The 15022-nt window shown below is 40.1% G+C and overlaps 1 protein-coding gene across 9 annotated transcripts in view; it reads right to left on the bottom strand.

The window, feature by feature from the left end:
• Positions 1-15022, bottom strand: part of LOC117208264 — a 392468-nt gene that overhangs the window by 49564 nt on the left and 327882 nt on the right. Inside the window, exon 1 of one of the 9 annotated variants that reach the window (XM_033449302.1) lies at positions 4719-4951. The exons of the other annotated variants lie outside the window; for them this stretch is intronic. Coding sequence (XP_033305193.1) covers positions 4719-4748 — 30 coding nt within the window. The 5' untranslated portion in view covers positions 4749-4951. Of the gene's footprint in view, positions 1-4718; positions 4952-15022 lie in introns of those variants that run through there. 9 annotated transcript variants of the gene reach the window in all.

Here is a 15022-nt window from a genome sequence, read left to right as displayed (position 1 = left end):
TTATCGGTGCAGCATACGAGCCTTGTGTACTTTTCCATTTCACGGACGGATTTCACGTCGTTGTTTGTCGACAAACTTGCGATCGATTCATCGAATTGTGCATTCGCGCGAAAATTCGCATTGCAACAGCGCCGATTAATGCTGGCTATGATTTGAAGCAGTTTTTGCAGGGTGTATGAGTCTACAGGCTACTAAAGCGAATCGATGTGCGAATAGGAGCGAGTTGGGTCGTTGGACGCGTTAATATTCGTGTTCGTTATGGCTACGAATCGCCTTTCTCTTTCGCTTTTTGTATATTCTACTTTTTTAGTTTTTATTATCAACGAAAAATTCTTTGGCTTCGATTATTTGTACAACGATGATTCTGCAATTTCCTTTGTTTCTTTTGTCGTAAGTGAACAATTTTTTTACTGTCGTTGCATACTCTACTTGTTCGTTCTCCATTGTCAACGAGGAACAGATAGTACAGATTTTATGGGTTAGCTTTTGTCTGGTACAGTTATATGTTTTCTACAGCTTGGTATAGTCTTACTATATTTTTTGTGAGAGAGAGTAAAAAATAATTTTGTGACACAAGATCGTGAACACGATATAGCACATAAAATTAATTCTTTTTGTAAAATAGATGAAACATATTCGTATTATTACGTCTACTATTACTATTATTAGACGTTACGGAGCTACATGATCTATAATTTTACTTTACATAATATTATGAACGTATAAAAAGTGACTCAATATTAATTTTTCTATTTTATTATAATCTACGAGAAGCGTCACACAGATCAACGAATCCTACGAATTTTAAAACTCCATCGTCTCTTTCATTAATACTTTTTCGTATTATCCGCATATGCAATTTCGCTTCCAAAATCCAGCCTGGTACAAAAGCTTCCATATAACCATTACCGACCGTATAACAATTTCGCGGCGGTTATCAAAAGAATCGGTAATCGTGGAGCATGCCTCAGTGTAATTCGAGTAACGAACCCAAATGCAAATTCACCTTGCCTCTGGTGAAGAATAATTAAATCCTTTCTCTCGTATTTTCATGGTTTTCCATTTCGACCGGACAGTGTAACGCGTTCTTTAGCGATCGATCGGTAATTAGTCGAACCGCGATAAAGGAACCGTAACTTACGATCTTCGACACGACGTTGCACGAGTTACAAACGACGTGGTCCCGTTCATTTACAAAATGAACGCCAGTCAACGACGTTTTTCCACGAATTCGTCGAGTTTCGTGCGGTTGCACAATCAGCCTCCCGGTATCGTATTATTTAGGGGTTGCTTTCACCATGATTTATCGCTGTGAACCGCGTTGATACGCGTCGTTACATTGATCCGTGTGCTAACGATGATAACGCTAGTTTCGTACACTCGTTGAAAATCCTGGAATTAGCCAACAGATATACGGGGCTATTCCTCTCGGTATGCACCGTGCGAACCGCGGCTACGTTTCCGGTATTCTACTCGAGAGAATTTGTGAATCGTACGGCTTGCTACAACAAGAATGCTGGGCATAGCGGATCACGGTTATGGAAGAAATTCTTTGAACATGTTGGAGAAATTCGGTGATTCATGGAGGAATAATATCGTGTAGAATTTTGATTCTAAAATTTCCTTTCTCAATTTGAATTTCAGTTTATTTATGGCGAGCAAACACATTACAGTATACAATATTATATTACAGATTACAAGTTATAATAGAATTATGAATTAAGACGAGGCACGGTACAAAAAGTACTTCGTTGCTTTTTAAGTTTGAGAAAATATAATAATAGATGGATGTGCAATGTTCGTATTTAACGCAATGCGATTGAAACCAGAAACATACCCAAACGATTTGACACTGCATATGAAGGAGATCTTAGGATAAGGTATGATATCGCAAGTTTCTTCTAGCAGCAACATTGATTTTGAAATTCTTAATGATTTCAGGGCAGTCTATAAGCACGTTAAACACTTTGTGACAAAATAGAACGTTTCTGAGTTATTCTTCTACATTCCAATTGACTTGTAAGGCCAAGAGTAGATATTATGGGCTGATAATCATGAAATGTAAAAAGCATGGATTCATCACAGTACTAAAGTTTGTATAAATAATAGTTTTCTTTCCTGTAGCAGCATCCTTAACCTTTTCAAACAAACATATTTTTTATATTTCGTAGTCAAATTGGATCTTTTGTATGCAAAATTGATTTTCTCGCTGTTCTACGTGTTTGAAAAATCTAAGAATATTTCGCGATGTTTATCAATATTCCTACGATGTTATATAATTCCTTGCTAAGATACAAACCGTTTTCCAATAAAAATAAAAATTCGCAGGATGAAATTTACTTTATGAAAATTAATTTTGTCGTTCAATGTTGCCTAATTTTCTTTGTCGAATTTGTTAATTTTCACGAAAATCAAATATCTCTTCTAAGACAACTCAAAGGTTGTAATCACATAAATTTTCGATATCTCTCAATATGCAATCGTCACAATAATCATAGTAATTCTAAAAGACGTAACGCCGTAGGTACTGACATTAGCGATGCTCGGGTTAATCAATCTTCAATTACTTGGACGATCTTGATCATAAGACAGAGAGAGAGAGAAAAGAGCGGATGAATAGAAATCGTGGAGGGTTTGTGTGAGCTGAATCGGAAGAGATTCAGCGGGCGTGATTCAAATCGTCAAAGTAAACTCTGTCTTTTACGAACGCACGAGGCGCATGAATGCTTCATTCATCGGCACGGAAAGCGGCCGGTGAATGGGTGTCTCTCATGGGCACAGATATCTACGCGTGATACCTGCGGCAGAGCTTAAATGGCCCATGAATTTCCTCGTTACCTTTTTCTTCTTGTCCCTTCTCCTCTTCCGCCTCGCATTTTTATCCTCCAAGCTACCGTGTGCTCCGATTTCAACGAGAAACTGTCGAACAACGGTATTCTTTTAACAGAATCGGTGATATCAATTTTCTAAGACGAGAACAGACTGTGTTTCTTCTTTTCCTTCAAAGAAACGGGATCTTGGACGGTTGAAACAATTTCACAGGTTTTTCATCGAGTTCAAAGGATAATCATCGCTTCTACGATTTTGCAGAAAAGAAGAAAATTACAGATATTCGAAGGCGAAAATAAAGAAACGATCGTAAGAATGAAATATTTTTTTTGGGAAAGTAAATGGTTCACCATTTCTTCTTCTTCGAAGTTCAAGTTAAACAACCCTTCGGCCTTATAGTTATAAGAAAGACTAATCCAAACTTCATCTCAGTCTTCAGAAAAGAACGTTTCTTCTCCGCAGAAATATAGCGCACTTCGAGTTTTTACAACCGCGGTGTGCGCGACTTCAATGCTGCTCCCTCGCAGGGGAGAAATATTCTAAACTATAAAGAAACTACGAAGCGCCAGAGACGCAAGAAACGTAAACGCTTCCCCTTTAACTTAGCAATTTGACCTAAAAACTTGGTTTCTACCACTATCGTGAAATTTCTCTCTTGCTTGAAAATTCACGCTTTAACGTCCTTCTACATTTCCCAGTTTTATACGTCGTCGAAAAAAAAGACTGCTGGTTCCGTTCGATTATCGTACGACTTTTTCTACGGCCACAGCAGCTACTCTTTCAAAGGACGCGAATCGAGGGACGTAAAAAGTTACGAAAGTATAGAAGTTACGAAACTAGCCAGGACGGTTTTGTTACGGGACAACGGTTATGCCCCTGCTAGCCAGACGAAACTTTTTACCCGATTGTCGTTTATAGCGCGAGACGAATATCCAAACAAGTTCAACGGTACGATTCGCCGCGAAACTCTTCCTGGCGTTCAGAACGAATGGTCCGGCTAGTTTCCAGCAACGAATAAAATGTTTCATCGCTGGAACTTTCAAAGATAATCCGTTTTGCTCGTGTAACGATAATAAAATGAATTATGCCTTCCGTTTGTATGGTGTTTTGGTTCGCCTTGGAATGTCCTTTACTTGAATATGGAAGCTTTATGCGATAGTAGTTTAATAGAAGTTAGATGGCTTTGCAGGGCATGGGTGGTCGCTTTAACCGTTGATGTGAATTTCCTCTTCAACGTTTCTACCGCTCTATTCGGGGAGTTTAAGTGGCAAGAAGAAATAAGAAATATTTTTTACTGGAGAATAATTGCGCCGAATATACGGTTAATCGTTGTAACTAAAGTAATTTATCTTTGCTTCTAGATTCATCACAAAGTGGATATCAGTTTCAATTTCTCGTACGAATAACAGAAAGTATATGATTTTCCAAACAAAACTACACTAAACGTTTTTAAAATCGCAAGGAATGCTCCAGAGACAATAAAAAGTATAAAATCACGATGCAATTATGCTACTCGTAATACGATATACTTTCTAACGAATCCAAAATTACTCAACTTCAATGTCTCAAAAGAAAAATCGCAATTTTCCAAATATATATCCATCGCTCCGATCTTGAACCCGATACACTGTCCTTAACCTCGAATCGCTCTATTCGCACAAAGCACCATATGCAACCCCGCAAATTCTTAAACAATCGATCTATAAATGTACCTTTATATTCCCCATTCACGTTCTAACCCATATACTGCTTCATTATCCAGCGAAAAAAAGGAAGAAAGAAAGGAAGGAAAAAAAGGAGAAGTGAAGGCTGGACGCAGCACGCGTGTTGTTGGTAACGGGTCGAGAATCGAAAGAAGCTCGCACGGCCACCCCTCTCGAGCGACTCACCCTGCTCTGCTTAGTGAGGTTGGCGCCCATCAGCCGGCGATTCTTCGTGGCGTCGAGGACGTTCCGACGGGGGGTGCCCTCTCCGCCGGGACATTCCCGTCCTGAGGGTGCAGAGGGATTGACCCCTCCTGCTGTTCCCCAACGGTGCACTCGTGCGGCCACCCTGCCTATTGGGCCCTCCACCAGTCCCCTTAGAAGTCGTAACGTACTACCCCTACACGATAGTCCACCACCACCACCACCACCGCCACTACCACCACCACCACCACCACCACTGACACCACTAGTAACGCAGCTACCAACGCCGTTACTACCACCGTTATTATTCTTCTGCCCACGACTGTCGCCGTGTTCGTTGATAGTCCCACTGTCGTCACCGATAACACCACTGCCACCACCACTCCTGTCGTCGACACTTTCACCCTCCACCTCCTTCGTTTCCAGCCTCGTTGTATGTTTCGTCTCCTCCACCCTCCCCGTTGGTCTTTCTCCTGTCACCTTCGCAGATGATCGGCGTCCTCGTGATTCCCCACGGTCTCCGCCACCCTCTGGAGAAGCGCGTCGCAGCTGTCTCGAAATCGTTGCAGCTGCAACGCGACCGCTCGATCGACGAACCTCGTGTCGTTGCTCGAGCCTCGTGGCTCACGAACGCTTCTCTCTGTTATGAATTTATTCGGATCTTTTCTGTAAATGGAATTTTTTCTCCAAAAAGAAGAATCTCTTGAAGTGGAGATCTTTGTTATTGCGAGAATTTCTTCTTAATTTTGACTTGTTTAGAAATTCATCGCATATGTCGATTTCTGATTTAAAACAGAATCTCGTTGATAAAGTTGATGGTATTTATGGAAGGATAGGAGGGTGAATTAACTTCCTGGAAGACTCTTGCTCGCGATGGTGTTTTGGATGATTGATGAGTGATCTCGTGGGTTCGCTTACTTGTAAAAAATACATACAAAAGATATATCACGATCTGGAGGTAGAGGATTTCGCGGTTGAAAGCGAGTTACGTTCTAGTGCGAGTAAGGCAACGATCTTTCTAGATTAGGATCGGTAAAATTTCGGATCGGCCATCAGCTGAACACGTTCTCGTTCATCTCTGTGCATCGTTCGAACGTACCAGGTGTCCGCCTGTCAACTCCCATTACACAGTCCGTTCACTGTCATGTCCCGGTAGACGGTACTCGTCATACGAACTCGTGTTCACTGGACATCGATACTCGCACGTCGCTGCGGCCGACAGCGAGACAACGAGCCACCCCTTCTGTCCTTCAAAACTCCGATCGATCTTCTCTTTCGATTAACTACCTCGCCAACTGTTACTTAAACCTCCACTGCCAGTTAAAACTTTGATATTTCAGGCATCGAGAGTTCAGGAAACTTTTAGTAAAGTCTACATATAGAATATTCGAAGTTCTCTATAGAATATTCCAACATTTATTCATCCCTTATTTAAGCATGCACCAAGTTCTCGAAGTTGCAATTTAGAAGATCGCAGAATAAAAGTATAAGAGTCATTGATAGGACATTTAAGAAATTGTTCAAAACTATCCAAGCAAAGAATATTTTCTTATAGTGGAAGAGGTAGCTGATACGAGCGAAGGTGTCACGCGCGTCGATGACGACGACGAAGATCGGCGTGAAACGGGGCGAAAACACGAGCTGACGTCCGTGTGGCGCGCTGGTTGCCGACCGACTGACTGCCTATCGCCGATTAACGGCCTCCCTTCGCCGTGTGTCTGACTCACTCCAACCCTTGGGGAGGATTTTCAACGGTGCGCTTGCGTGGCTCGCGCGTGCATACGCACGGTGGAGCGCGTGAAACAGCGCTGCTGATCCTCCTGTTCTTACATGTTCGAAAAACGACGAAGAAGCGAGATTCTCGTTGGACAAAGCTAGTAAAACTTTCTACGTATACCTCTTCGTGGTGTTTTCTTCTGCTTCGTTCTTTCACGTTTCCTTTTTGTTGCGTTTGCAGTTTGGTTCTAAAGCAAAAGGGGTGGTGGTAGTGGTGGTGGTGGTGACCGAGGATGGTAACGCGGATGGTAGTTTTTTTAGGTTTTTTTAAGGATCAGAATTTTTCACGGTCTTTGATGGTTACGAAAGTTTCTTGTTCGAGATTTTGGTTTCATTTTTGAGTCTTTTTTTTTAAGGAGTTGTAGAAGTACATTTATAGCGTGTCGTTTTTAGGTATTTCGCAATAGAAAATCTAATAGCGAAAGACTAATTGAAAATCTCTAGTTTGTACGAACAAACAAGGCAGCGAGATTATATTAGAAGATCGGTATCGATTTTTCTTGAATAAGTACACTCAATCTCTATCATGAATGATTCTATCATTTGGTGGTATTTGGTGATCGAGAAAGTTTGTGGTTTGGGATTTTGATTTCATTCTTGGATTTTCTTTTATGAAGTTGTAAAAGCTTTCCTTTTAGACAATTAATGAACAAACTAGACAACGAAATTCGATTACGAAATCCGTATTGATTTTTTTTGTCCAATAATTTACTCAACCTCTATTGTGAATTATTCTACTGGATCAATCAAATGATCAGAAATGAGACAGTCTTATAGACTGATAGATTGAAAGTTTTATAGATTGACGTGTTATTAGTTACACAACAAAAAAAGATTAAGCTTAAGACAATCGTTAGATAAAAATGTACAAACAATATATGCAATTTTCTAATTGTTTTGGGTAACTTAAAAGAATTTCGAATATAAAATTCGATACGATATAATAATACATATGATATTATAAAAAACCATGTAGATGGTAGACGAGCAAGATTTGCGTTGATTAGGGTCAGTAAAAGCAACTCGGCCAAGCAGCGATCTAAATCGCTCAAGCTCATCAGAATCCACTCCCTCGTAAGACACTGGTAATTACGTAAACAGGGTATGAAGGCGGTCGCTATGGAATCGCTTAGATTAAGGTCTCGTAATCTCGTTTCCTATCCTCTAATAAATTCATAACATCGATTGACCCCCGATATCCTTCGCGGTTAATCCGCTTTATGACATTTTAAAACTGATTAGGGGATTGCGCTCACATCATCTGCCCCTCATAGAAACCGCCATTATTTTGAAAATTCATCGACGAACAATAGTCGCGTATCAATCACGTACGAAATAATCGATCCTCGTGATTTATTATCGCGCGTTTTACTACGGAACGACGTGAATTTTATTTTAACGGCGGAGTATTCGAACACCGTGATTTGCTAGAATTTTCGTCGGAGGGTAAAATGGCGTTACCGCGTTTTATATTTATAACGGGAATTTTTCGCTGTCCGCCGCGTTTAATATAAGCCGCTGGGGTCAGAGATATTGAGGTTTGACGACGTTTACAAATCGCTGACGGCGAACGACGCGGTCGTTGTTTCGAACGAGGAATTCTGTTTCGTGGGATTATTCCCTGCGAGCTGCTACTTTGAGAATTAAATTGAATGGCATGGATAGCGGTGTTCGTTACGTCGACATGCACCAAGTTTGCAAACCTGACGCGAAACGAGTAGCAGCAGTTGGCGAAATAGCTGTCAAAGACTTGGCGCGATGAGAAGCTTAAAAGCTCTTGACGCGTTCGTCGAAATTAACCGTCGTTAAGACACATACATTTTGACACGGACACACTATATTTCTTGATGCAATGTCATTCACATTTTAAAAGAAGAAAACTTCAAACTAAACGAATGAAGTTTCTAACTCTCTGATATTAAACCAGAGATCGAAAGATATAAACTAATATAAACTAAGGAAAAATATCATCTTACAGTGTCGACATAATTAACGAGTATTGTAATAATATCAAATATTTATATCACAAGATTTCACATGTGAAATAACTCGTGAGACAATAACTCTATTAATTTGCTGATGGACTGACGATCAATCAGGAGTATCGTTAGACCACAGAAACAACACTAGACGATGATAAATACACGTTGCTTTCTGAAGGAAAGCGAAACTGCCCTGTTCGATCGATGCGTCCGTTGCTTCGCCATTCCGCGAAGTATATTAACAGGTTGCCAATATCCCGATGGCGAGCAGGCAAGAGGATCCATGGAGGGCGACATTGTGAGGCAAACAATTTAATATGCGCCGCCTCTCAACGAAAGTCCTTGCTAAGGACCCTTCCTCGGCATACCTTATCTGTCTTCTAACAGTCACAAAGCCGAGATCTCCACGTTTATTGGAAAGTTCTACTGTCGTGCGATCCCCGGCCAGGATGAAAGGTGCTTCTATACCCCCGTCATCATTCCTCCCTCTCTCACTCTCTCTCTCTCTTTCTTGTTTCTCTCCTCTTCTCTGTTCTCATCTCTGTCCGTTCCGTATCATCGATACAGAGAAGCCGGTAGCTCCGGTGCCTCTTATCTGTCGACTGTTCAACGTTTCGTGGTACGCGGGCCTGATTCGGTAGAAAGCGGAATTTGCCTGGCATTTCCCGTTTTGAGAGATTGCCTGGATCTTCTCGAGCTATACAATTAGACGAGATAAGACATCGTAGTCGTAGTGGAATTTTATTCGGCGTTGAGTCGGATTTCACTCGGTTTGTTCTTCTCTGATCTCTGGAAGTTATGGGAGAGCTAGGGTGTTTCAGAGAAAAAGGGTGGTTTTAAGTCACGGTGGACGCGATTCAGATATTTAGTCAAAGAGAACGACAGATCGTAGGAATTGAAGAATACGGCAGGACTGTGTTTCTAAGGATTTAAAATAAGGAGAGAAAGGTTTCCTTGAACGTCTGTGACAAATTTAAAAGAAAATAAATCGTGAATTATGCTGATTATACATACATTGTGATATGAGAAACGGTGGATATTTGGTTGAAGAAAGACTAAATCGTATATTTAAGAATTTGAGATAAGGAAAACTATGTTGATTATGACAAATTTAAGATATTTAGTAAAAAAAAAAAAAATTCTCCCAGAACTTGACAAATAAAAGATCGATATCCAAGAATTTAAAATGAAGAATTCAAATGAAGAATTATTTACGCTAAATATCATCTTGACAAGATAGAAGTATGGAATTTTCATATTTTTGTGATCTTCGATCCCGGCACGTTCATTCCTTTGCACGGTGCATTTTTTTTTTCATTCACTGCATTGCTTCGAAAGCATGCCACCCTCGAAGGACGGCTCGAACAGCTGGATTCTGTGCCTCCCTTGTTCTTTCCTTTTTCTACCAGTACGGTCGACCGACATATGAAAGACGGAACGTTCACGACGGCGAAATTCACCAAATGAGTCTCGTTTCATACATATGTCAGTCGCTGAAACGTCTACATTCGACGTTCAATATCCTAAGAATTGGTTTCACTTCAAATTCAAAGCTTCTAAAATCCGAAAATTCTTCCAACCTAAAATGCCAACTGTCTAGAAAATCAAAGACAAGTTATTCTCCTCAGTCCTACCTCACACCTATTCAAATGTATAAATTTCAAAAAAATCATGTTATCTCGCTAAAAAGCGTTATACTCAGACACGGTGGACAACGGGAAATCAGCCAAACAAAAAACACAAAAAGACACCATAATTTTCCAAAATGTATTTATATTTACCAAAAGAAACGGATAAATATACGATATACCAGGGAAGTGATGAGCGTTATTAATGCGGTAAAAAATTGTTAGTGCAGAAGTTATTAAAATTCGTTTCTGCACATCTTATTCCCGGAAGAAAAGTGATGCAACGTGACAAAGCTAAAGTTCAAGACACGCAAAATGCGTGTTGTTACACGGGGGTCGCGAAAACAGCGAGGAAACACGACGAGCAACCGGTAACGTGTTAAGTCACACACGGCTCGTTTCCACGCATAACAATGTACGAGAGAAACCGGCAGGAACAATGACGTATGCTCATCATAATGCGCTGCTGTGTACGTCTTCATGGCAATTAGCATGCATCCAGCGGAGCTTAGGCCACGTTGAGGGGGTGTCCGAATAATCCCGCGTGATCTACGCACGTTTCCGATACCCATATGCACTGTGCTTATGCCAGTGCTTGCCGCAAACCCCACGTATACAAGTAGCCCTGTATTACGTCCACGTGGGGGGAACAAAGAGGGCGGAGCCCTTTGAATAATTTCCCTTTTTACTCCGGGGAACCCACCCGGCTTTATTTGTTTCCTGCTGAAAATCGATCAACCATATTGCTGTAACCACTGTTTAATAACGATCTACTTCAGCCAGAGGATTTGCTGTCCTCTGGAAACAGAGCGAGGATCAGCGGTGATCGATGATGATTAATTGAGACGTTGCGTACGATATGAATTAAAATCATAATTATTATCGCTAATAAGTATCTTTGGCTTCTATAAGTATCTTTGGCCAAATATAATTTTCAACTTGACGTATTGCACTTTTAGCGAAATATTCCTTTTTGAATGAGAAGTAACGTTCGTGTACAGAAATCAATAAGAGTGAACTTATCGTGTCTTTTCCTGTGATGCTCAATCGTTAGATACTTATCGGTTAAATGTTGGTTGCTCGATAAGATATATTTGACAATATTCATTGAAGTTCGTGAAATAAAAAAGGACTTTAAATTTTTAGAATAGAAAGTAGTATTCGTTAACCAGTTTCTTTATTCTACTCACGTTCCTGTAGGAAGTAGCGAATGGTTGGAAGATACATACCTGAAACAGAAGAAGAATATTCTCATCAGCGATGCACTATGAAATGAAGGATTAAGTTTCCTCACGTACTATGATCAATCAAGCTGACACAGTGTACAATTGTAAATGTTTGTAAACGACTCGATCAATTTAAAAAAATGTGCTATTCGAGACTTCGGAAACATTGCCCTACATCCTTCTCATCTTTTCATGTTTACCGCGAACCGATTACGTGGCTCATTTCATTTCTGAAACTTTCATGCCATAAACTTCAACTATGTACGCAACTTTTATGATAAAAACTTCCGCGCTTTGAAACTGTGATTTTTGCATTCTACTCGTCAAAAAGTACCATATTATTACAATAAGAAAAATATGTCACAAAGTCGTAGTGCTCCAAAATAAGATTTCGCCAACATGTTTTACGAAAATGAATTCCGTATAGCGAGATAGGAAGCGTAGCAAACAACGTAAGCGTCGCAGACGAGGATCAAAAGAACGTGGCGTTTCTGTAAATCGTAGAAAGAGAGAGAAAGAGGCAGGGGAGAGGAAGAGAGCAGCTCTTAATACAGGAATTACACGTCGGGAAGGAAACGTGACGAGACTTTTACGATAGGAAGGAAAACGTTGACGGCGACAGGAGGAAAATTCGAGATTTGATATTTCGGCGAGGACTCGCTGAAGACTCTGCACGGCAAAGCGGAACCGAGTCTCTCGGTGAATATGAACAAGAAACGAGTCGAGCGATGATAACGCTGAAGAGCTTTCCGCTGTACTGTATCGTATTTACTACGCGTGAAAGTATGAAACGACTCTCGGCGACTTGTAAGCGTACAGGAGAACGACGATTAGCGGCATGCAATAAAATAACTTTTAGCGAGCACCGTTGCGCGATACTGGCTCGTTTTTTACATCGCAAGTTGCAAGTTGTTGCACTTTCCAATTCTGTCGTCGTTCGTGTCGATGTAAATCACGCGATTCTGCTGTTTTCCTCAATTTGGCAGTGCATCTGATAGACGATTATTTAGTAGCTGAATCATGGTTTTTGTTCGGGTCTGGAGTGTTATATATGTTTTTAATTTTGAAATACGTAAGTTGCATTATGCAGACTTCTGTGAGTACATACGATGGTATATCATTAATTCGTACACTATGACGATGGTTTTTTCGTTTATTTTAAATTCGAGGTCCATACGAATGGATATAAATACAATAGATACGTCTTTTGATATTCTATGAGGTGGAACTGAAATAGTGTGATTGAATGGTCCTATTTAAGATAAGTGTACGACTTTGAATGGCTCTAAAATGTTTCAAATATTGATGTAATTTTCAATAATCTCAACCATGAAATGGCTATAAATATTATTCAAACGGCCTTGTTATGACCTTGAATAACTTTCGAACGAACCAGAGTTTCTCTGTGCTTGCCTTTGATATTTGGACAAATATCTGATCACAATAAACGTATATCACTTTATGGCCACCTGCTACGAAAACATTTTTGGCGAACAATCGTATATTTCGTAAATAAGGGCGTGTCATTGGTTAGGTTATCTACGTTGATGTTTTTGCTCTTTGTCCCCACCATAAACAGGGGTTGGATGATGCTCGTCGAATAATTGGTAGGGCAGTAATGACAATCATTTAGATTTTCTTTGTGGTTATTCATCTTCGGTCATGCGTGCAATGATATTGCAGGGAATCGCAAAGATCCACCCCGAGGAAGATAGCTATATCTTCTTTCTTTCATTTAATGAATTTAATGCACAATAAATTCTTGTCCTAACGAGCAAGAGGAAATTACAATTCTCTATTTCGTCAATACATAAACATCGAAGCTGAGACATTGTCATGTTTGTTCTATTCACTTCCCGCTTCTTCTAATTTTGTTCATTTGTTTTCATAATTAGTTTCAATTATTCCGAAGTTATAACTTATTCAACTAACGTTTAGTAATATCGTATAAACTAATATAAATAGACTATGAATTTTTGTGCATTCATGGCAAATTTGAAAAAAAAATATTATTAGATAATTTTCCACATATGTTCCACTTTTGAATTATATCCGTAAAAATATAAATTTGCATAAATGTCCAGTCTACAATCGTATGCTTTTTTAAATTCGACAACAAGATCCAACGTTACATAAATTTCTTCTTCCCATGAGAGTACCTGTCGCATGCAAAGTTACCGGAAATTCTGTCAAATTTGGCGAACGAGGGCACGTCCCTCTGTGGGTCAGTAACGACACCCCTTTTATCCTTGGTGGTAACCCCCAGGAAGCGGTGATGCTTCTCCAAATACATAATTCGTCAGCGAGGAACGAGTCTATACGAGTGGCATCCCTGTTTTCTCTTGAGCGTGGTTGGTGGGCGTGTGTGCGTCTCGCCATTAATTAAAGGGGCCCCGGAGTGCACCCTTCTCGATAAAAACCTCCGGGCGTATAGAGCGCGGGGGCGACGATGGTTGTTCCGCGAATGCCGGGGTGCGGCTTCGAGATAGCCGAAATAACGTGGGGTCGTACGGTCCACCGACGATCTCCGGATTTTAGTTTAAATTTCCAGCTACAAGCCGTGTCATTAACGGCGATTTATCGCTAGTCGGAAACACCGATCGATTTCAACCCTTTTATCGATTCCAGATCAGAGCCTTTTTAACTTTAAAATAGATTTTGGGATATAATTTGTCATACAAGAGAAGAAGGTCATTGATCTTCAAAAATTCTTTCTAGGGTTGGGACGTTGAAATGATAAATAATAATTTAACGAATAAACAAACTTTTTACCGTATAATATACAAGTAAATAAATGTAACGAATCTAAATAAATTTTGTTCTGTTTAATCTCCTTCTAAATCTGTGAAGATAAATTTTACTGAAAATCAATAACGTTCAAACGATAAATGGTATAAAATTAATAAAAACTTGTGACTTCTTGGTTACATTCTTTGCCATTTTAACTTCTCAATTATGTTCTTCTAATTTCTCGTTATTCTAGTGCGTAATCTGAACTCTTTTGATACACAACTCTACCGATACTCATATGAGTATCGGTACAAGATACACAGATACAAGAATATTCTTGTATACCTATATTTTCCTTTTACTCTCTTTAAATATTCGAATCTTACTTTACATAACATAACTACACCATAGCTACTTTATCAAAAATGTTTCAGCAAAGATTTACTATGTACGTGTAACTAGGCAGCAATTTTATTTTAATACTTTTGCTCTTCTATCCCCTATGCCTTTAATAACACGCAAGAACGCGCAAGATCGGCTTTCTACTGTGCAAAAGAAGGGCGAAAGGCAGGACATAGAAACAAAGAAAGAAAGGAGCTGAGGCTATAGAATTTATCGGCAAGTTCTGTTCGATCTGGGCGCAGATTTTTGTATCGGCGGGTCGGCGAACAATTTACGTTCGTTGTCTGGCTGGGCGCAACGATTTATCGTCGTCTGGCTTGTTTTCCAGCGCGCCGTGTGTCGAAGAGTATACGTGCGAATTGAAATACTAGAAAACACTTGAACCAGGGCTTTTTTTCTCTCTGACCCGAGGAACGAACGCGAAACGAACGAAATTTCTACCTCGCGAAATTTCCATTTTGACTTCCATCCCTCTTTCGGTCGACTCCATTAAAAAACGCCAACGTGTAAAAGGGTGGTCCGCGTTATCGTGTCACCGATAC

Source organism: Bombus bifarius, unplaced genomic scaffold (assembly GCF_011952205.1).
Source record: "Bombus bifarius isolate JDL3187 unplaced genomic scaffold, Bbif_JDL3187 scf7180000008058, whole genome shotgun sequence".
NCBI lineage: Eukaryota > Metazoa > Arthropoda > Insecta > Hymenoptera > Apidae > Bombus > Bombus bifarius.
Note: the sequence above shows the minus strand (reverse complement) of the source record. Positions and strands in the feature narration are given on the sequence as shown.